The following is a 23,101-nucleotide window of genomic DNA, read 5'->3' as shown; positions in this document are numbered from 1 at the left end:
TGGCTGCGGCTACTCGCTCAATGTCAAGAGAGAGGAATGAAAAATCAGGTAGCATAGCCTTGACAAGTGTGAATATGTCTGTTACCCTTTCACTCAAAGTCTGTCAGCGGACTGACCAAGCTGACAAACCAGAGCTGATCCCAGACTGCAGACTGTAACCCAACAAGGTCGTAGATAGACAGACAGCTCCAGCCCCGGCTCCCCTCGCCAGACGTGTTTAACCCTGTCTCAGTGTGTGAAATGTGCACCTTCGCACGGATTACATCAGTTTCATCAGACGAAATAAACACACAGCTCCGAATCACACCCGACTCGTCGTCGTTTCAGTGCATTTGTGATCGAGCCAGATTTGTCCCGTTTCCTCTCTTCTTCTACATTTCTTCCCGGCACTTCCCAGGCTCCCAGTTGAAATACTGAGCTGTGGTGCAAAGGCGCTCCATTTACTAGTAATTACCAGCCATCCATCACTGCTCAGATTGCCCGGGGTCAAGCCCTCCTGTGCCCCGCGTGCCCCTTGGCTTCACCCCGTTCCTTCACCCCCTCTGCAGACATGTGGTCACTGCGGCAATTATGTTGAGTGCACCCTGAGCTTCACACTTGGAGTTGGTGGGTAAGGGCTGTGTGCGAACACTGCTGCTGTTGTGATGCCTGCCGCCTGCTCCTTGCTGTCCCCGGAGTGGCCCGGCCTGCCGGCACATCACCCCACAATGCCACATTCACCCGTGCCTTAACCCTGGCCTGTTTACAGGAAAGGACTGGCAGGCCGTGTTTAAATAGAATGCATTTAGTTTGTCTACCAGCACAAGGCCCGGGTCAGTCGGCCACCTGACTCCGGTGTCAGGCTGGACTGACTTATGGCTCGGCATGTCACTGCTATAACAAGGGGTCAGCTGTGGCACCCTGTGTACAAGAGAAGGGTCACATCCTCTCAGAGTATTTACAATATGTTCCCCTCTGCTCATGAATGGACATGGGTGGAAAGGAAAGCAGTCAAAAGATTCACCATTCACTCTTCTGAATACTTAGCATTCTGTATTTCCATTCAGTGTTGCCTGATATTAACCTGGAGGTTCACTGTTATTCTCTCCCAGTCGTCGCTGCCATCAGATTTCAAGTTAACATTTTTCAGGAACCCAAACAACTTTGTACGACATATGTATGTTCTACTGTTTAAATTCACATTTCTTCACATCTCTTGAATCCTGGTTGTTAAAAACTGAAGTTATAGTGATTTGAATCTTGGTGGTCAATCTATAAATGTGTTCTACTAATTGTAGTTCTTAAAGTTTAATGGAAAGAAACGAAAAGACACAATTTAGCTCTGCAGTTAAGGTACGATGTAGATACAATACAGTATCGTGAAGATAATGTTTTTCTTCAAACATTACAAACTTACATTGTGTCACGCTGCAAGTTATTACTTAGTGTTTTGTTGTTGTTGTAATGAATCTATCTTTGATTATCATACAAAGTATGAAATTGCTGGTTTGTAATTACAAGAATTATTCATTGGACTATTGAAGTGGCTTTAAAGGTGCCTTAAAGAGTTTTTCAACTTTAAAAATACTTATTTTCCACCATAAATATGTTACAAATATTCAATGATGTGTACAATGTGCCCTGACATATTAACTGTAAGTACTGCTAGCAGTGCTAATTGTCACTTGAATGTTGCAGTGCCGGTCCGGCAATTTGTATTTCTTGTAGAGAATTTGAGCGGATGTGACGTATTGCGCGCTCCTGCTGTCCTGACTTGCTTCGCTTTCGTTTTGTCCGCCATTACTCCGCCAGATGCTTAGCGAGCAACAACTGAGCAGTATTGAGGATGGATCTTCCAGAAAGTAAGAAAAGGGCGGCTTCTAGCACTGCCACAACTCCAGCACAGACCCCACCAGGCAAAAGAAACCTAAATTTTACTCGAGCGCTACTAAAAGAGTGAGGAAGGCGTTCCCCTCTTCCATGGATGCAAGCCACAGGCACGAGTGTTTCACTAAGCTGCAGTTATGCCCAAGGCCTGCAGGGGCCGCTGTTTCGCATGAAACATGCAAACTCCTTAATGCACCTTTAGATTGCTATGTACCGGGGATAAATGAAGCAGAAGGTTAGTGTGCAGATGTCTTATCTATGTCCCCTCAAGGAGCAGCTCAAACATGATCTGCTGGAGGGTTGTAGGTATGACAAACAAATTAGAGAATCATTTCCTCAACTGGCTCACCGTGACTTTTGTTAGTGGACTGTATGATAACATATTTTCAAATGTTAACTTTGTGAATGATTGTGTCTAACTTCCTTCCTGTTTGTACTGGAGTCGTCGCAACACATCTATCTATCCATCTATTGATTTATTGATCCGTCTTATTCTGTTATTCTTTGTGTTAATCTGAATCACTCAGAAAAACAAAAAAAAACATGCAGTCATCCGAGGACGCTATCAAGGATTAAATTTGATTTTACAAGAGCAACACTATTTATCAGACACATTTATCCCAGGTGACAGAGATCTTTTACTATTTGTAAAATATGGTTAGTTAAAAATTGATAATCCTAACATTTTGTCCTCTTGTCTGATGAACTCCCTGTCATCTTTGGAACAACAGCAGCTGTATGTCAGTAAGTTTTGTAATGAGGCCCAGAGAGTTTCTTTCTTAGCCTTATTAATGATTGCACCTTTAATGGCTCTCACCAAGGGCAGCAGACGGGGCTGGAGGTGCAGAATACGAGACCGGTTGCAGCCATTGTTTCTACAAATGAGCTTTTCACACCTGCCCATGTTTCATTAGAGAGTTGTCTGCTTCACTGGCTCTCCGTCTACAGCACAGAGATGTGGGAAGAAGCTGTGAATGTCTTCTGTGAGCCTGTGGCATGTGTGAATTTAGATGTGTGTGTGTGTGTGTGTGTGTGTGTGTGTGTGTGTGTGTCTGTGTAGAGAGAGAGAGTTCACATGTAAATATGCTGCAGGAGAATATTTCAGTTGTATGCAAATTCATAGCACAGGTTCAGGGAATTAGCTTAGAATTTGCCTAAAAGTATTAAACAGAGGTGAAATAATGGGCTGTTTGTTTGTGTATCACTCTGTTGTCTTGTTTCAGAAATGTTAAAATAATAAACCAAGGTGTCAATTTGTGTTTTTCTTCCGCAAACACATGCAAAAATACACTCAAATCTCTCCTGTCTGTCTCTTTATTTTTTTCCTGCAGGTCTCGTGTGCATGAAGTCCAGCACCTCGGTGGTGGAGCTGGTCATGCTGCTTTGTTCTCAGGTGAGCTTTTTTTCCTCCTCTCAGCCTCTGCACATCTCTTTCACAGCCTCTCTTTGTCTCTTTCTCTATTGTTTTCATGTTTCTCCTGCATGCTCTGTGGAGATGTGTAATGGAATAAACTATTTGAAATGTATTGCACTTGCAAATTAGACATTATAGTGCAACATTGCTGCTCACACACATTGACATATATACATATTAGATACCAATCATTGTTCTTTTTTATATGACACATTTCAGACAGTACATTGGTTATCAAAGGAAAAATATTATCAAAAATACATGCCAGAATATGTGTATAAGTGCAAAAACAGTATGTAACACACTCAAATATCCAGAGTAGTCCTAAAATGTACATACATAAATGTAAATGACTATGATATCCAAATAGCCTTATAAATAGGGGTGAAGTTTTAAATATTGAAGTCTTTAATGTCTTTATTCAGAAGTGTGACTTCCTTTTTTGTGTGCAAATAACTGAGAACCTTTTCCTCATGTCCTGTCACAAACAACAGGATTTAACACATAAATCTCACGACTACAACTTCTGGAACATCTGTGATATCTCCAAAATTCCTAAAACTAATAGAAAGCAGAGAAGCATCCAGTAATTTTTCAGTCCAACCATCTAATCCAAGATTCACAAGTGTGTCGCACATTTTCAGAGTTTCCCAGTAAACTCACGCAAATATAGGATATTTGCAAGTGAATGAAAATTCAAGTTATGGTGGGGAGGAAAAGCTGCAGAAGCAAATTTATTGCTCATTTTATGACAATTCTACAGCCGTAAAATCAAATAAGTCTACTTGGTCTGGCAATAAGAGAGTTACACAAGACACACACGGTCACTGTGGAATTATAAACTTGAATATAAAAAAGGGAAATTGTTCAGTGTGCATCACTATTTTGAAAATTCATTTTCCCGTACACCCTGGAGCTGCAGTGCCGAGCCCTCCTTCCGAGCATGAGCCCCACCTCATGCAGCCCTGCCAGTGACTGATCACCTCTGAGCTGACCCTCTGAATCTCTTGTTAAGCCCATGTTTTAGAGAAGGTCAGAGCCCTGATGTAGCAGTTAGAACAGGAGATATTTAACATACCTTCTGTCAGCCCATCAGTCTTGCACCGGGAGCCCATAAGGAAGCCATTACTTGGTGCCTCTCTGTGGATCCAGACTGCAGGGCCCGGGCCTGGAGGAGGTGGACTGCCACTATGTGCGCTCCGTGGTATCCGCGGTCCAGAGCGCTCTTCAGCAGGGAGCTCAGCCTGTGTTATATGGAGGCCATTATTCAGGGGCTTTTCTTCCCCCCCAAAAAAGAAAAAAGCACACAAATGGGTCAGCCAGCGCTGAGTTATTGTTGCTCTTTTGATGGCTTGTGATGGGCTCCCTCTTCTTTATTTTTTTTTTTTTTTTAAGCGCTGCTTTTCTGTCTGTGAAGTGTCTGTGGGAAGTTGCACTTTCCAGCTCGAGGATTTATTGCAGATGAGAGCGTCAGCATGCTGTTAAGGGTCTGAGTCCACCCCCACCCCCCCTTCACACAGATAGCATTACTGTGGCTCCAGAGGTTCCTGCCATTAGGGGCTCTGGGGATGAAACTCAGGCTGAGATATCGATCAGACGCTGAGGCCTTGAAGCCTCCATTGCAGCTCACCGTCCTCCTCCAGCCTCTCAGATTGAGATGAGCTATTGCTCTGGGTCCTAATACTGCTCTATCCTTAATCAGTTTAGTTATATTACCAGATAATACCATTTTAAAATTTTACAGTGATAGAGGGGAAACGCAGAGCTGAACTGCACTCTAATAATTTTCAGCAGGTAGAAAAGTCTTCTTTTGCATGATGTTTAAAACGGGCGGACTTCGGCTGACATCGCCACAAAACGCCAACTTTGACGCGTCCCTTACATATTTCAACATTAATGTTTTAAGACAGCACGGAGGGCACTTAGCTGACCTTTAGTCCCTCTCTGTTTTGTGACCTGTCAGTTTTATGAATAAATTAGTGCTAATGATCTGCCTTTTCTTATTTATGCATACTAATCACAGCAATCATCGTGTGGCTGGCCGCCACTGCAGACACGGCGTGTCTCTCCTCAGCCCGGGCAGCTGAATGAAAAGGTCAAGCAGCTCTGTTTCTTGTAACAGCTTAAACATACGAAAGGGGTGGGGAGGGGGGATCGAGAGTGGAGCCACAGAGATTTAGTGATGGAAGGCCTCCAGATGTGGAGAGTATAACCGAGCAGATAAAAGCAACAGCTCCCGCATACTGACAGGTTGGATTGAAACAGCACAAATACTTAGTGCCCTGCTGAATTTCACCAAGATGAAAGTGGGAGGAGAGAGAGAGAGAGAGAGAGATGGTCTCTTCAAGGCCAGCTCGTCACTGAGCAGGGAGTTTGGGTGGGTGGGGTTATTTAAAGGATAGATTGATGAATAGCGCCATTGCTACTGTGCAAGCTAGTCTCCAACTTCAGCAGTATTTTAGTGATGATCTAAAACCTGCCAATCGAGGAAAGTTTGGATCCAAAAAGAGGGATCATGCTTCTATTTATTGGCAATTATCTGAAAAAAGGGTGATTTCTTTAATAACAACAATAAAAAATGTGAGCGTGGTCCACCAAATGACTCTATTGATACAATGCAACTCAGTTTGGACAAAACAGTGTCTCCAACTGAGCGAAATGATTCTGCACGAATCAAGTTTAAATCAATGTACTTAAATTAAAATTGCTTCAACACATATTAATGTTTTAAAAATGTTGGTGTTTGAGGTATTAGTTGTTTATGTAGTGAAACACACAGACATGTGCACAGAGAACAATCCGCTTTAAACAATATTTGAGGCAAGTAAATAAACAGACAGTGACATTGGATTGCTTTTATGGGTGACTCTCAACTATAAAACTACCAAGTCACAGGAGAATGTGAACTGGGAGTCACGACACTCTTCAGTTTCATATTGTCCAATCAGAGCATTTTCGAAATGGGAGGTGTTCAGTGGTTGTCATGTAAACAGACACCCAAAACATTGTGTCAACTGGCCCTAAAGCTTCAATGAACAACACGTTGCGCAGTTCCACAGTTTGTTGGTTTTCTTCAGACTGAGCCTCTGATTAATGCAGCTTGAAACCATATCTTTCTATATCCAAGTTCCTAATCAAACTCTCCGTGGCCAAAGGTGCAGCACTCTGGCCCTGGTCTGCATTTATATAAAGGATCACATCTCTCTTTTTTCCTCTTTTTAAGGAGGTGAACGTCGAGCCTCATTCCCTTCAAATAGACTGCAGAGGGCTTTTTTCTTTTTTCTTTTTAAATCTTTGCAATCAAAGGCAGACTCCTCTGGGAGTTCTGTGCTCCAGCGAAAACAAAAAAAAAAAGAAGGAGAAGGAAAAGCGAGTCTCTGAAGTGCTATCTAAGCTGTCAACAGGCATACCTCAAACAAGATACCAAGAAATGACTAGTTGAGGCTGCAGCGCCACCGACCCGCTGCCACTTCCCTGGCATCGCCCCAGTGTCACATCTGCCTTGATTTCCGTATTTATTTTTGTCACGTGAGCCCGGTGCGAGTGGAAGCTCGGAGGCCCGGCTGTGCACGATCCCTGTCCAAATCAACAACAGCCTCCTCCAGGCTCAGGAACGGGGTCACGGGGAACATTTGGAGACCAGATGCTCAGCAGTTTGTCAGCACCATCTCCCTGACTTAACGCATCGTGGGGTCAGCCCGTGCGCGCTAGCGTGAGCCGGTATGTGTCAGTCACGACAACGGTGTACGGAAAACACATGCCCATACGTAATGATGTCAGTGCCAGTTATTCTGAGGCAAGACACGGCCGACGCTGCTCGGGGTTTATTGCAGCTTCATGCGGATATGATATAGTTTCATTCTCTGTCATATACTAATGGAAATTAGGATCAGATTTCCTGTGTATGTGCACAGCCTACAGCTGCATTGCACTAAAAAAGAAAAAAAAAAAAACTTTTCCTTTCATTCTCCTGTTTTTTCTCTTCGTTTGAACTGTGGCCTTCTCTGTTTTCCCTTCCATTTGCACCTCGGTGAGGTTACAGGAGAGCTGAATTTCCCACAGTGAAAGGCGCGCTCTCAAACTGCTTTTTAATCATTTCCAGAGCATGTTGTGAGACAGCAAGTGCTGGCACTGTGGCCCGGGGCTCGGATCCCTTCCAGGCGCACACTGCAGGGCTCAGTGAGCCCGCTCGGTAATCTGTCACTGTAAGGGACAGAGGAAATGGCTGTATTTAAGCGAGAGGATACAGTTTCATCCCACAATTACATCTCTCCTGTGTTTACAGATCTTTTCACAGAGGAAGAAAGGATGGTCTCACATGTGGTGGAGAATTTCAGCTTTTTATAGCCATCACTTTTTTCCCCCCTCAAAAGGATACATCAGCTAAATACTTTCTTTACCTTCTTGAATTACTAGCTGTGATTTGTAATCTAAATTGCAGTTGAAATATGCCCTTTGCTTGGTGAGATATGTTTCTTTTCAGGCATCTCAAATTGTATTTAATGCTCTGTAGTCTATTTTAACGTTTGGTGTGCTTTGCAAAGCTGTTCGAGGGTGAGCTTTTCAGCTCTATTTTGAGCAAGAAGGCTCCTCAAACACATTTTTATTCAATTTAACTTACATTTACATTTTTCATGGGTAATCGTGTGATTTTTATATCATTTCAGGAGTGGCAGAACTCCATTCAGAAGAATGCAGGCTTGGCTTTCATCGAACTCATCAACGAGGGAAGGTAACGTCTTCATTCAGTGTAACGCAGAAAAGTTAATCCTTACATTCACACCACTGACAGGATTTAGCATGTAAAATTCTCATGACCCAAACCCCTACACCGTTTTGGGTATTTTAAAATGAAATAACTACCAGAAAGCAGAGAAAATTGATTATTTTTTTAGAGTCAATGCTTCCGTCCTCAAGACATTCGGACCATGGCTGTGTAATCTCAGTCAGGAAATGTCTCACATTTCAGTCAAAAGTAAGCAGTCATATTTAACAGCTGCCAGATATTTAAATAAATATGTCTTTAAAAAAGGGCAGATGCACTCACTCATTGCAGAATTTTTCACAATGCTATACCAATAAAATCAAAATACAATTAAGATGGCCTGACACTGAAATGTGGAGCAGGGGTGTTAAACATCAGGCCTGTGGACCAAAGGTGTTCCAGCTTAAGGGATATTTTATTTCCTTAGCAGTCATAATGTTAAAGAAACAGATGATGCAACACTGACAGTAGAGATCTGTGAAATCGAGGCAGTGATTGCCTCTGAAGGAGCATCAGCATCAAAAATCCCAAAACTGTGGGTTTGTGAACTGGTGTGTGAATGTGTGTGTGCGAATGGGTGAATGTAATCAACAGTGTAAAGCTCTTTGGGCTCCATGAAAAAGGTGTGTACACATATATATGTATGTGTGTGTGTGTGTGTGTGTAGTTTTACCGTTGACCTTTTAGATGCATCCTGAACGCTGCTGAAATCATGTTTCCTGCTAAGTAGGAGCGTTTTTCTAGCATTGACCTGAAGAGAAAATAATGGTAGATGAGATTTTTTTTTTTTTAGCATAACAGTTTAGTCATTTGTTGCATTTCCAATGCAGAGAATTGATAAGTGCACTCGACTGTTTTTGACAGGTGTAAGGCATAATGTAATTTCAGTTTTTAATCTAAAATTGTTCAGATGTTATTTTAAGATATTTAGATTACCAATATTTTTTCATAATGCATTAAAACAAATATACACATTTGGAGTTGTGATATCTCAGTTCTGTAATCTTCCTGCTGCTCAGTTTCACTAAAATGAGTGAAGTCACCCAGCCACCGCGCCCCTCACCCATCCCTCTATTATCACTGTGTAGCTTGTAATTGTTTCCCTCTCAGAGACATAAAAAGGCTGTTGGCACAGCGTTTATTAGCTCTAAGCCTTTTACCCTCGTTGACTGCTCCGTCGGGGCTAAAAGTAAATAAGATTGCTGTGATTGGATGAAGCAGAGATATCAGGACCAGAGTGCAGCCTGTTTCTTTTATCGTCTCCCACGGTTTTCCTGTGTTTCCGTCTCCGTCTCTGCTCCTTCCCCGGGTGTGGCCAGACTCTCCCGTAGAGCAGATCAGGGCCGGCTCAGCCTCCTCGCCCATCTGCTGACCCATCTGGCCGTGCCTCCTCGATGCCCGGGCCCTCCTGCCCGCGCGTCCCCCGCTGGCCCCGGAACAAAGGAAGAGCTCCGGCCTGCAGGGGCCACACGGCGCTGTCCAGGGTGCTGCTGACAGACACGCGATTTCCCAGTCTTACTCAAGCCTGTGTTACACCTACTCCGCTTAACTAGGCAGATCTAGCGGTGGCTGGAGTGTGGTACGTCTGTGTGCTTTACAAGGCGTGGCTGACGCAGACATTGTATCTGCTGTACAATGTCTGCAACAACACATGCAGCAAGTAGCAAGGCTCGTGAAACTTGGCTCGGTTAAAAATAATAGCATTAGTAGCCAATCATCAATGTTGTGTAACTCCGCTCCCCATTGAATGTTGTGTAGCATCTCTCTATCACCATGAAAGAGTGGCAGAGCAGAGGTTTTAGTTGTTTTTTTTTTCCTCCATCTCCAAATCTCAGTTGTCAACTTGCTTTCTCATCTATTCTTGGTTTGGAAACAAAGCTCTCTGTTGTCAGCCTCCGTCTTTGAACGGTGAACTTGTGTCTATTAATGAATGCTTGTCAACAGTTAAAGAGGCAGGAGCAGCTGATGAACGCAGCCTCGGGATTACTGCCTCTCCTCGGGACGGGAGGGGAAATTACAATCTGTATCAAGCACTGGAGAGGAACAGGGGCTGCTTTAATTAAAACAAAGCTGGCCTAATGGTGTGTAAAATGGCATGTAATCTACGCGCAATATCCAGGGTGTTTTCGGTTATTAAAGACGCTGGGATTTAAATATGAATGAGACCGCGGCGCCTCTGGAGTCGGCAATGTGAGAAATCGTGCTCGGCGTCACAGGCGGCGGGGTTTGTTGTCCTGGTCAGTGGGAAGAGACGCTCAGTCAATCAGGAGTATGCCAGATAGGCTCCAATGCTCTAATGACACTCTATTCCCTCCCTAATGGTACAGAGGGATCCGTCACTGACCCCCGGCCTTGCACCATAACGCAGACAAATGACGCTGTTTACCAGGCTGCTCTTTCACCAAGCGGAGAGTTACAAGATCCTGATGAGCCGGACTGGCCTCAACCCCGCTCCTTTTGAAGAGGGGTCATGAAAAGAAGCTGCAGCTCATAAAATCCGAAGACTTCTTCAGTAAATTAGCTGCATGTGAACATAGAGTAGTAGACGGTGTTTTCAGTGACTTCCAGATATTGTGTATTTTACTCTTATTATTTATTAATTGGCATGAAGCGCCATTCACATGCCACAAAGCCCTCTTTATTTTAAGGCTAGTATGTCAAATATAAGGCCCGCCGGCCAAAACTGGCCACAAGAGGCTCCATTATGGCCCACCAAACCAACTCGCAAATTGTGAAAATTCCCCCAAAAAAATCTACATTTTTTTAAAGAAATTTCTTAAAAGCAGCAAACACAGCACAGCGCTGAGACCCGAACTGAAATATCGATGCTGTTGCCATGAAAGCTAGCTACCGTGTTGCTGTCAAACTAGCCTCAAAGCCATGCCGCCATGGTGAGTTTGTAAAAACATGCATAGTGCCACAACTACAGGAGAAGATGTTTGGACATTTCACTGTATTTTACATCAGAAAGTTCCATTAAAAGTGCCTTTGTGTGAGCTTAGATTTTTTTTCATAATAATTATTTGGTTTTGTAAAAAGAAAATATACATTTTTATCATGTACACTCTGCACCATGGGGGGGGGATTCATGTTTTGCAGTGAACATTTTAAAGTTTTTAACTGAAATCTGACATGGAACCAGGCCACCAAACACCCCGAGATGGTGTGTTAATCCAAAGAGTTTGTTCTCATCGTTACAGAATACAGCAAACATACTACATTTTCTGAGGTTCCTGGTTTACATTGTTAAAAATTGGGGTCTGGTGCTGTGCATTCAGTTCTTCATCTAGTGCTGCATTTTGGTATAGTGATTACTTCTTTTGTATCACAGGACGATTTTTTTTTTACATTTTTCTGACTTTGCATGTTTTGCAAGCACACTTTTTCAAGGTTAAATTATAGTAACATAGCCTGTAAATGAACTGCTGAGCCATCAGCATCCATGGACCATTGGTCTAATGGAGCAGGATGCAAGACGGATTGTTGTGTTCTTTATTTTTACACACAAGTGCTGATATCTGCATATTTCAATGTACCTCTCTTAATTTTTCAAATTTGGGATCAATAAAGTAGATTTGCTCATTTGTCTAGATATATGTATAGATAGCCCGCTGAATTAAACTTTCTTTGCACTTTTAAAGGTTACTCTGCCACGCCATGAAGGACCACATCGTCCGGGTTGCCAATGAGGCCGAATTCATCCTGAACAGACAGCGAGCGGAGGACGTGCACAAGCACGCAGAGTTCGAGGTACGACCCATCCCGGCAAGTTCATGAAAATCAGTCTTATTCTGTGTGCAATGACAAGAGGGGGCTATTGTGTTGTATTGTGTAGACGTCGGGTTTAGATTAACCCACATATGGTGTATTGAGTCGCAGCACTCGCAATCTCTGCTTGTCCAGATTTTAATGCCACCCTCTCCTTTGAAAATAGAATTTGTCACTCCGCTAATGAGCTCAAAACAAATCCTATTACTATGAAACAGCCATTCAACTTCACATGTCGCAGTAATCGTTTCCCTGTGTGTCCTCGTGAGGATTACCTCCTCACCCTCACACTTCTTATTAAGTGATTTAATTACCGGCCGCAAAAGGCTATTTCAGATATATTAACTTAAAGATGGACTGTAAGGTTTTAACAAACAACAACTGGATCCACGTGGGATTGTTTTTCTCAGTGAAAGTGCCTTGAGATGAATTTTGTTGTATTTGGACATTATAGAAATTAAATTGAATTGAATTTTTGGTGAGAAAATGCATTTTGTGAACATATCATAGTGTTATGATGTTCATACAAAATGACAAACCTACTTATGCTTTCAAGAAATGAGCCCAGAGATGAGGAAAAAAAATTGTATTAATATTGGTCTATTTAGAATCCTTTCCCCCATTGTATAAACTCGGGGGGGAAAAAAACACGTCAATAAAAACACACATACACACACACACACACACACACAGAGTCCACCTGTGTTAACAGCTTGTACATTTGAAGAGTGATGAGTTTCTTATCTGGGAGAACCAGCCGTCCTCAAACAGCTGCTTGATATACACTTCTGGAGGATCCTTGACCTGCTGGATAAACTGGAAGAGACGGCTAGATATGCAGTGTCAGGAGGGAGGGGGGGTGGGTTGGGGTTGGGGGGGGTGTACCTGGCCCCATCCGTTCTGTCTGCCAACTCCAGACAGCCCACACTTTTCATCGAGCTCTGACGTTACTTTATTACCCACTATCCAAGATTGAAGATTCAGTACGCAGATAAGACATTTTACAATTAAGTTGGTGTCAGGCAGAGGCGTCATGTGCTTTAAAGTGATAAATAATGTTTGATATTTGTCACGGCGTCACGTGGCGATCCGAGGTGACAAGCAGAGATTGAGTTATCCGCTTTATGAGGAATATGTTGAGGTACAATATCTGACAGAATTCAAATTTAAAGCAGGAAATTCAATTAACTTCCAGCTTCTGTTAGCAAATTAGATTTTGAATATTAGCAAGAGTTCCCCCGGGGAGGCCAAGTAAGACAATCTTGTTTTAGCAGCAAAGATGGAGCCACATGTGCTCCTTTACTTTACTTTTAACCACCTGGTTCACTCCTGTCACACCCTCTTCTGGAAATTCATCTGAAGTTAATATTTCAGCCAGGTAATTTTTAATTACTTCATTCTAATTTCATAATCCAGACACGCAGATCGTCCTCGCTGTAATTGGACGTTATTTGCACATTTGCATCAGTTGCAGTTCATTTTGTTTTCCAGTTTGTCCCTCGCTTCCCGCGCCAGACGAACGTCTCCCGATACGATGTGGCTTCGCAGAACTTGACATACGGTGTCCTTCCTGAAATCTATTACAGTATTTGTCTTTCTCCTCTAATAGCACCATTCACAGCTCCGTAGCAGGGAGCCTCATCTGTCCGCAGTTAGGGAATGGACCGGCTTCATGTGCTTGCAGTGATTTACTGCTCTCCTCGGAGGGAGCAGGAATATATCTCTCAGCTGTCCACTAATATCTTTATGCACTCAAGTGTGTTGAATAAAGCCATAACATTCTTCAGCGTGACAAATGCTCCATTAGAGGATATATATTATTCTGACTTTATTGGAGTAAAACATTCTCAAATGCTATTAGTACAACGTCTGACATTACTTTTGGTCGTGAATACTGCGCCTACGTTCATAAATAAACAATAGACCTCGCTCGTTTCATTTTGTTTTTCTTTGTTTTTTTGAATCAGTCCAACTGCACCCAATACGCCGCTGACAGAAAAGACGAAGAGAAGATGTGCGACCACCTGATCAGCGCCGCCAAGCACCGAGACCACGTGACGGCGAACCAGCTAAAGCAGAAGATCGTCAACATCCTCACCAACAAGCACGGCGCCTGGGGGACGGTGGCCCAGAGGTAAACCCCTCATGTTCATCCTCACATCCCCACAGTTTGTTTCAACCCCGCTGGACCAAAAGTTACCTGTTCACAATGCTCTGCAGGCGCGGGACCGAGCCACCAGTTAATGTCATTTTCCCAGGATCCGATAGGGTCAACAATCAGGTCAGCAAACCCAATTACAGTGTGCGGAGTGGCTTAATCCCACTGGGACAGCTGATTGGCCAGTCATCCAGCACGCCGAGGCGGGGGAAGGGGGTTGGGGTGTTTCTGTGGTGTTGTCCAGGCGTTCATTGACCCTCTCAGTAACACAGCGCAGCACCTGGTGGTAGTTGCTGCCTTCCCCCTGGGCCCTGTTAAAATAACCACCGGCTCTCCGGCTCTCCCGCCCACCGCTCGCTCTCGTCCACACGGTCCCACAGACACAGAGCGGCGGCCAGGGATCAAGAGCCTGATATATATTAGACAAACAGAGGTGTTACAACATGCTGTTTGGATTACCTACTGAAGTGAAAGCTAAGGCGTTGGCTTCGCCGTCTTTTATTATCCATGTAACCACATGCATTCAATTGTTAAAACCGCCATGCAGGTGAAAATGAAGCAGAGCTTGTTGTTTGTATTATCAACTTACCGACAAGCTAAGATATTACTAATCAACCTTTTTCTTTTGAATGCACCATCCACATGCATCTAATTTTATAATCATTATATAACTATTGTCTCATGCTCGCTGTTGCCAAAGCTGTCCGTCCCTGGGAGTGGGATCCCTCCATACTGTGGTTCTCCCCAAGATTTCTTCTTTTCACACTGGGTTTTTGGAGTTTTTTCTTGCCCGATGTGAGGGTCTAAGACGGTAGTTGCTTCGTTTTGTCTCGTTACTGTGAATTTGACATATTAACATTATGCTTATTCACTGTTTTTATTTTTACCAACCAATGTAACATCTTGAAGCCCTCTGAGGCAACTGTTGTTGTGATACTGGGCTATACAAAAATAAATTGATTGATTGATTGATTGATAATGCTCTATGCAGTTGAAAATCCAGCAGGGTTTCCATGAGCATTCGTTTCTTTTTATCAAAAATAATAATTGCTGGATGCAGGTCAGAGGTTAAATGTATGTCAAAGATAAGAGTATAGCTTTTCTTATAAACATAAACATATGCATCCAGATGTTATAATGCAAACAGTTGTGGGAGCTCTATACAGGTAAAGCTGTTGCTCGGTTTGTTTGGAGGCTAATTTCTGGAATTTACCGATCAAATTGGGATGAAGGTGAGACATACGATTTTATTGAAGAAGGAATGTTTGTATAACCATCTAACCTAAAAGCTGAGACCTTAGCTGTGTTTTGTTATCGAGGGAGCCACGTGCATGCAGCTGTTACCACTGTGGTGAGCTCCATGCAGGTGAAGCTGCAGTGTTTTGGCTCGAACACAGAGCTCACTGAGGAGTCGGTTTTCTAATTGGAGCCTCTTTCTGAGGCTTCTAAACCCTGTTTTTCTCTCAGAATGTCCATCTGTTAAAAATGTGATTTACTGGATGCCGGTCAGAAGTTTAACCCAAACAATGGTTTCTATGCAGACCGCTCCGAAAGCTGCTCAGACAGAAGCTTTGGTTTTGTTACTGAACTGGATTGAAATAGCATTTGTATGAAATCTTAAATTACATTTTGGCAGCTCAAGTGAATATGTCTTTATGGCTGTATTTTCTGCACCTTTGGAATGATTTCCATCCAAAGCAGTGTATTTCAGACACAGTTTCTATGTGGATTATTGTATTTCTAGTATCATTACTTACTAATGACGCTATAAAAAATTATGAGGCAAACGCCGTACTGCAATTAATGTCAGTACAACTATATATATTTCGTGAAATGCAAGTGTTTTCACCCTACAAATACAGATCTTCCTAAAACTTGCTGAACCCTCACAACCCATGAAAATCTCCTGGCTTGAATTCTGGGCTCTTGTTCAAATATTTATGGAGCCCCTCTCCGAGGCGCTGCATTTGCATTGAAACAAAAGGTTATTGAGCGTGGGTGCATTGTAAATGATACCGCAAAAACTTCCAACAAATTCAAATTTAATGGTAACCTGCTGGTGAAGAAAAATGATGCAATATGCTCACAAGCTCAGGGCAGTGTTGCAGTTCAGCAGCTTAGTCTTATTCAATGCTACATTAACTTTTCCATTTATGCTGCTCTTGTAAAATATAAAGCCCTCAAGCATTTTGAGGTGGCTGTCTGTTAAGTCTGTGTGTGTGAGTGAGTGAGTGTGAATGTGTGTGTGTGCGTGCACGAGTGTGAGACTTTAGTTGTTTTGTTTTCATCCACTGAAATCGCCTTTAATGCTTAAGTTCTGCCTGGAGAAATGCCAGAGGATATTTATCATTAGTGTGGGTTACATTACAAATAGTGAGCAGAGAGAGAAAGGACTGGGGTGTGTGTGTAATTTGTTAACTGACCTATCATCAGATCCATCTTTTTTTTTTTTTTTTTTCTTACTTTCTTTTGTCTGAACAGCAGACGTGCAGGTTGTCTCCGTCCCAGAGAGACGCTTTATTCTGAGCTGTTGTTTTTCTTGTGGCGAGCAGGGTCGGGGAAAACCTCTGCAGCTCATACAACAATAGGAGACGGTATGTGCACGGTTTGAAAACAGCTGCTCGACAGTCATGTGATCATCCGGCGGCAGAATAACCAGATCAGACCCCGCGGTGGCCTGTTAGATCATACTATATGCTTGCCTGATGATGAATGTCCCCTTGTATGGAGTCGGCATGGAAAAATCAATACTCCTCAAATTGAAACAGTATAGGGTGGTATTGATCCGCCGTGCTAAATCAAAATGAGGAGGCTTTGATACATCTCTCCGAGACAGCTCCCAGCTCAGTAATGACACACTATCAATTTTAGCTTTACACTGATAAATCAAGTTGAAAATTGGATGTCAGAGTTTTTTTCCAGGGAGAGAGTGATTTTCCCCGCCCTCTGGTCCCCTCTGCTGTTGACCTCTGAACCCTGCCAGTGGATTATAAAGTTCAGGCTCGTCTGAAGTGAAAGTAGATGTCAAGGCGAGGCGGATGAATTCATTGAAGACAAACGCCCAACACTTTGGCGGGGTCGGACCACCTCGCTGTGACACAACCATAAATCCTGCAGTGATCTTCACATGCTTTTTTAAATGTGTTGTTGGCATAGCACTGCAGTTTATTCACAAATTAATAGCATTTTTTATGAACTTAGTGACATATTGTGGTGCTATTTTTTTTTTTTTTTTTTTTAGTTGTTTTGGCAACCTTGTGGTGCAAAATAAAGTGAAATGTCAAAAAAGCAAACAAAAAAAAAACAAGAATTTTGCATTTTTTAACAAACTCGCCCTGGCAGCATGGCTTTCGAATGCTAGTTGGCTATGTTATGTGGAAGCATCACCAAAATCTCAGCTTGGTTTTTAGTGTTGTTTCATGTTTGCTACTCTTAAGAATTGCAGTGTTTTCTTTAAAAATTTCTACCTTTTACTCGGTGGTTTAGTGGACCGGACCGGAACCTCTTGCATGTTGAGTTTGGCCCACGGGCCTTATGTTTGGCATCCCTGCTACAGGCGCAGAAGGTCCACAAATGGCAGAATTGATCTCATTTGGATCTGACCTGGAAATAATGGCATAATGTGCTCTAAGTCCTAGCCACTGAAAATGTTTTCCTCTTTTTTCGTGCAAGAAACTGCAAGTAAATCCTCGAAAGTTTAACATTTGCTGCATTTTTTTCATCGCAACTAAAACTGCTTCCTGAGCTCCTCTTTGCCGCAGTGGTTTTCTCTCAGCATATGTTCGATAAAGCCTGTTGCTTTCGAGGCTGCAGAATGTCAGAAGCCTGCACGTTTCCACAGACTCCTGCTGCAATCGGCTGTTCAGTTCCAGTTACATTCAATCTTAGAATTGCTGTCTGGTTTTTTAATTTCTAGACTTTGAAAAGTCTCCATGTACACCGCATTGAACTTTCTGGCTTTTCTGTACGTTTCAAACCCCCCCCCCCGCTGTAGACGACCAGTTTTAACTCAACCGCAGATATAAAAAGGGGCTGACGCCTGCAGAGCTCTCTTTGTTCCCCGGCAGACGTCCTCCTCGGTATCATCACTGACAGCTGACAGAGGAGCCTCGGCTGGCCTCCTCCGCAGACCTTAACCTTACCTGACTAGTCTATTGATTGTCAACATTTCTTCTGTATAATTACTTTTTTGTAGCAGAGGAGAGAAAGGAAAATGGCGGCATATATTGATCCTGCGGCAGAGCGGTGGAACAGCCGTTTCCCTTGACTAACAGCGAGTTTCATCTCCCGTCCGTGATGAATGGTAACAATCTCCCTGTGGATAATAACTTTGTGATGGAATGAACCTTTTTACTGACGATGTGCCCAGAGTATTTGGTGTTCCCTGAAAGGGTTATCAATTCTAATAGAGGAGCACAAAGAGAGGGGGGTGGGCACCTTGAGAGGGCTTTACTGCCTCGGAGGTTTCCAGGTCGGATGACCCCTCGAGGGCAGAAGACAAAGGTCAAGGTCTCTTACTAGACAATGATAATTAAGCTCAGCAGTAAAGAAGATATGATTTGGATTTACTTTTCTGCCTGACATTCATAGTTGTGCCGTTTCATCTTCCTCAAAGGAAGAAAATACATTAATGAGCTTTTTGTTTGCAGGCGGCAGTGCTTTGCATATCCTCTGTAATTGTTCTGTCGAGTATGAAGAAAGGCTTCAATAAAATGTGTTTCCATTTATAGCTGTCTGGAAGTGCACGTGTGTTTTGAGTATTTATTAGCTGGTATTTAGAGCTGCTCTTTTGTTTTTTGCTTAGCGGTAATCTAGATCCCTCGATTTGCTCTTGACCTCCGCCGGGCTCAGCTCCTCCGGGGCGCTCTTAACCTTGTGCGCTGTGCTAATTATCTCTGGAAAGGAGCCCATTTAACACAATCATCAATTTCAATGGGTGCTGAAATGGAGCCGGGCATCGCCTGCCCGTGCCACATTTGCAGTGAAAGATGGCTTCTGTCGGGGGCGGTGGGCGGTGGGAGTTCGCCGACGGTCCAGTTCAGCTCCTCATCCGTCGTCCGATCGCGTCTGTCCGTCTTCATTACTCCAGATTACCTGGAGTTAATGTTGTTGCTGCTGTGTTGTTTTCCCTTTCGTCTCTGTCCAATACTCCTTCCCCCTTCCTCCCTATCGCTTCATCTACAGGAGAAAAGTCATATCCAGTAACCAGAAGCATGAGGATCGGAGCCCAGCGGAGCTCCGTCTGGCGCAAGTCTCCAAAGTAGTGATGATAAGCAATGACAAAATTAAAGAGATCAAAGTGTCTCGTATCGTTTGCAGCCCTTTGTGATAATCCGATCACGATGTTGGCCATACTGTCACTTAACACTTGGCATCCAGAAGACGTGTGATCAAACTTCTATGATTTTTTTATGGAGGAAATCACAGTGCATTACTTTGAGAGCAGTTGCTCATCGCCATCTGGTTGCCAGTCACCACTTTTGATGCACATTGATTTTTCCTTATTGGTATTTTCCATCTCACTGCAGCATGTCGAGGAATGTGGCATAAAAACTGAACGATCTGGTGGGAAAGAAATGTTTTCACATTTCTTCACTCTGGTTTTCGGTCCCTGCTGGCGGCCCGATGGTTTTCATGACGTGTGATATCCCCATCATCACACAGCCTCAGATCTGGATGTCATTTTAATGGGACCTAAGGACCCGGTCCGTAAAATATTGTTACTTGGAACTCATTACGGTGCCAGAATACCCTCAAAAAATCTCCCTGTGCACGCCAAGCCTGTGAACTCGGGGAAGTACGAGCAATGAACGGTTTGTTTACAAGCGGTTGTTTGTATGTATATTTATTTTTACATGCACCGACACATACAAGTCAAATTCGAGCTCACTTTATTGTTTTTGAGACTTTCACGACAGCTAAAAACTAAAGAAAAGACCACTTGTTAACACAAACAACTGATGTGTGTTCACTGTCAATGTCCATGTGTGGGAGTGTGTGTGTGTGTGTGTGTGTGTGTGTGTGTGTGGGGGGGGGGAGTGTGTGTGTGTGACAGAAACCAGTCGGTTCCACTCTGAATAGAATTGTCGCTGATTACTGGTATTTATAATAATTACCCCCTACTCATGTCACCAATGGAAGCTTTTAAAAGGGGTATAATGGTGTTTTATTGAATCAGCATGTCCCTGTCCTTCCTCCTGACCGCCTCACACACATCTCACACACATCTCCCCACAGCAGAACGACAATAAGAAGGAAATCCTCCGCCATACAGGATTTGTCTTTCCTCACTGTGGATCTCTGCAGGCTTTCTTTGTGAGCTGTTCTTACAGACTTGAAAAACATGAAGTCATTTTGTGCTTTTGGTTATATTTTCTACAAAGGACCAGAAACGTATAATATTAGCAAATGCATGAAGTATTTGCTTTACTTCGCTTTAACTGACTTGTTTGTTTAAGAGGGTTTCTTTAGTTTTACATGTTTTCATTTTTTCTATACAAAGTTTAAATTGGTTTTGCTAAATTTACAGTGCAATTTGATGCAAGCAGGAGAGATGCTTTTTTGCAGGAAGGGGTGAAAATAAAATCATTTACAGTTGAAGAACAATGCAATAGAGAGTGAATAGCTGAAGCATGTATATAAATTTAATTTCCACCAAAGAGTATTTGCAACAGTTCACTCAAAACTTCAGCATTATTGCTGTCGCAGAAACCTGGTTCAACATTAAAAGTATATACTTTTGTCAAGATGAATCTGATTTACGATATATGAATAGAAAAAATAAATTGTGGGGTGGCATTGTCTTACATATTCACAGATTGGTCATGACATTAGCAATAGATGGAACGATGAAATAGGAATAGATGAAAAGAAGAAAAATTTAATTGTAAGCTGTGTAGGTCGATCACCTGGTTCATGCATAGAATCTTTAAGTGATCAAATTATTTTCCTCTGCAAAACCAAAAACATTTTTCTGTGGCGATTTTAATGTTGATGAACTAAATTCAGCTGAAAGGAAAATTAATGATGACTTCTTGGACACAATGCTTCTATATCCAACAATCACCACGCCAAGCAGAATATTATCACAGTGCTCCAATCATTGATCATATCTATACCGATATCAAGGGGAATCAAACCACCAGTGGCCTGTTTATATACATCATCACTGACCCATGTTCACCCTGTATGAAAGGAAATTAAAACATCTTCAACAGTAATGCTCCAGAACTGGAGTTCAGACGTGAACAGTGCATATGGCAACAACTGCTCAGTAGAACGACACTGTATAAAGGAGAAAAATATGAGAAGTCCTTGGCTTAATAAAGGAATATTAAATGCTTGTGAGAAGAAAAATAATCTCTACAAATTGTTCTTTTAGTTAAAAACCAAGAAAACAGAACAAAGATATGAGTTTCAGGAATGAAATAATAGATATAATAAAAACTAGCAAAAAATATGTATTATAATAAATTATGTGAAAGTACCATAGAGTAATATAAAAGAACCTTGGGGTAAGGACTTTGACTTAAACTATGATCTACCCAGGCAATACATCCTGACTACATCACTAATAAGAAGGATTTGAACCACAACGCCAATAACATAGATAATGGATTTAAGCATTTTTTGGTCGTTTTTTTTTTGTACATGTTGGTCCAGAGTTAGCTGCTGCAATCCCAGACCAGAGTAAACAATAATGTCAAAAATAAGAATGGAGGTGCACACTGCTCAAGAAATACAAAAGGAAATTATCTACTGACTGTCACGATATTGGTATGACAATTATTTTTTAAAAGTCATAAATATTGAAAAACCTCGGACCTATATCGCTAATTTATCGTTTCAAACTAGTCAATTCCCACTTAAATTAAAAATAGCAAAGCTAACAGCTTTATATAACAGTGGGAGTAAACACAGCTGTGCAGATTACAGACCAATATCTCCAGTACTGCAGTTTTAGAAAAAACTTGTGTATGTAAACTTTATGTCGTTGTTAATATTGTCGGACTCTCTACTTAATGTGCCATTTGGTTTGAACACTACGTGGTTTTCATGCGACACAATCATGAACATTAGTTGTCATCACTGAGAACATTTCCACCCTCTAATCTACTCTGAAGTTTTTTTCAGCTGTCAAAGTCCCCAGTCTGCAGTGATGTTACAGTTTATGATAAAACTGTTATCACCTCCCCATCGTATTCCGAAACGTGCCCGTCGGCTTTCTTTTTCCTTTTGCAAATAATCGCCAGAGATCTTCACGGCAGTGTTGGATCTCTCACCTGAAAAACTTCCTGAGGACAGATAGATGTTTTAAACACCGGTTTGTAAGAGAAGAGCGGAGACGATGGTCCGCTTCCACATTTATCCTCCTGCACTTAGCATGTCTGAAAGCCTCTATAAATAATGGCACTCCTGCTTCCTGTAGGTTATCAGTGCTGGAAAATTAGCTTTTAAAATGCAGTTTGAAATCCATTTGGGTGATGGATGGGTGACGGGACTAATAAATTTTGCCAGTTTCTGGAGGGTCGGCACGCAGCAATCCTTTACGGTTGTCAGAAAGCCAGACGCATTTGATGTGTAAAACGAGGAGCTGCTTAATGAATGCTATTTGGGTAATTTGCTAAGCTGAAGATAAAGATCCTCAGAAATGATTGAAAACTTTTAAAATGTTAGCTCGTGTCAGATTAAATGCGTTCGCCGGGTTTGTTTGATTTAATTTCTTGATCAGTCGTTGCTGCTCGTCTGCCGGTATCGTCTTTAAAATCTTACCGTGAGATTCATTCGGAAACCTGCAGGTGGGAGTTTGGTATCTTCCAGCTGTAGATTGAGGGCTTTCTGGACCACCCTGGGAGAGGAGGGTCCTTCAGCAGGAGCCCTCCAGGCACGGTCCAAAATCAGTGACCGCACAGTCTAGAATATCAATTCAAACAGCAGAATACCACATCCAAACTCAAACCATGTGCACGGGACAAAACAACGGGAAGAAACATCAAAACGTCGGCGTCCGACTCATTAATCAGCAACTTGAGGGGTTTGGTTTGTTCTGCATTTCATTGCCGCTAAAGACAAATGAGGATATCGACTCAAGTTGCGCTCCAATCCACAACCTTTACCGGCCCGGATGAAA

General features: G+C 42.6%; 1 protein-coding gene across 1 annotated transcript in view; it reads left to right on the top strand.

Annotated features, from left to right (window-relative positions):
- Positions 1-23,101, top strand: part of nbeab (neurobeachin b) — a 251,897-nt gene that overhangs the window by 145,856 nt on the left and 82,940 nt on the right. Inside the window, 4 exon segments of the mRNA XM_030109360.1 lie at positions 3,198-3,259; positions 7,948-8,012; positions 11,687-11,795; positions 13,781-13,947. Of these exon segments, the coding sequence (XP_029965220.1) occupies positions 3,198-3,259; positions 7,948-8,012; positions 11,687-11,795; positions 13,781-13,947 (403 nt within the window).

The sequence above is a fragment of the Salarias fasciatus genome, chromosome 14, assembly GCF_902148845.1.
Source record: "Salarias fasciatus chromosome 14, fSalaFa1.1, whole genome shotgun sequence".
Lineage (NCBI taxonomy): Eukaryota > Metazoa > Chordata > Actinopteri > Blenniiformes > Blenniidae > Salarias > Salarias fasciatus.
The sequence above is the reverse complement of the archived record's forward strand: the minus strand, read 5'-3'. Positions and strand labels throughout refer to the sequence as shown.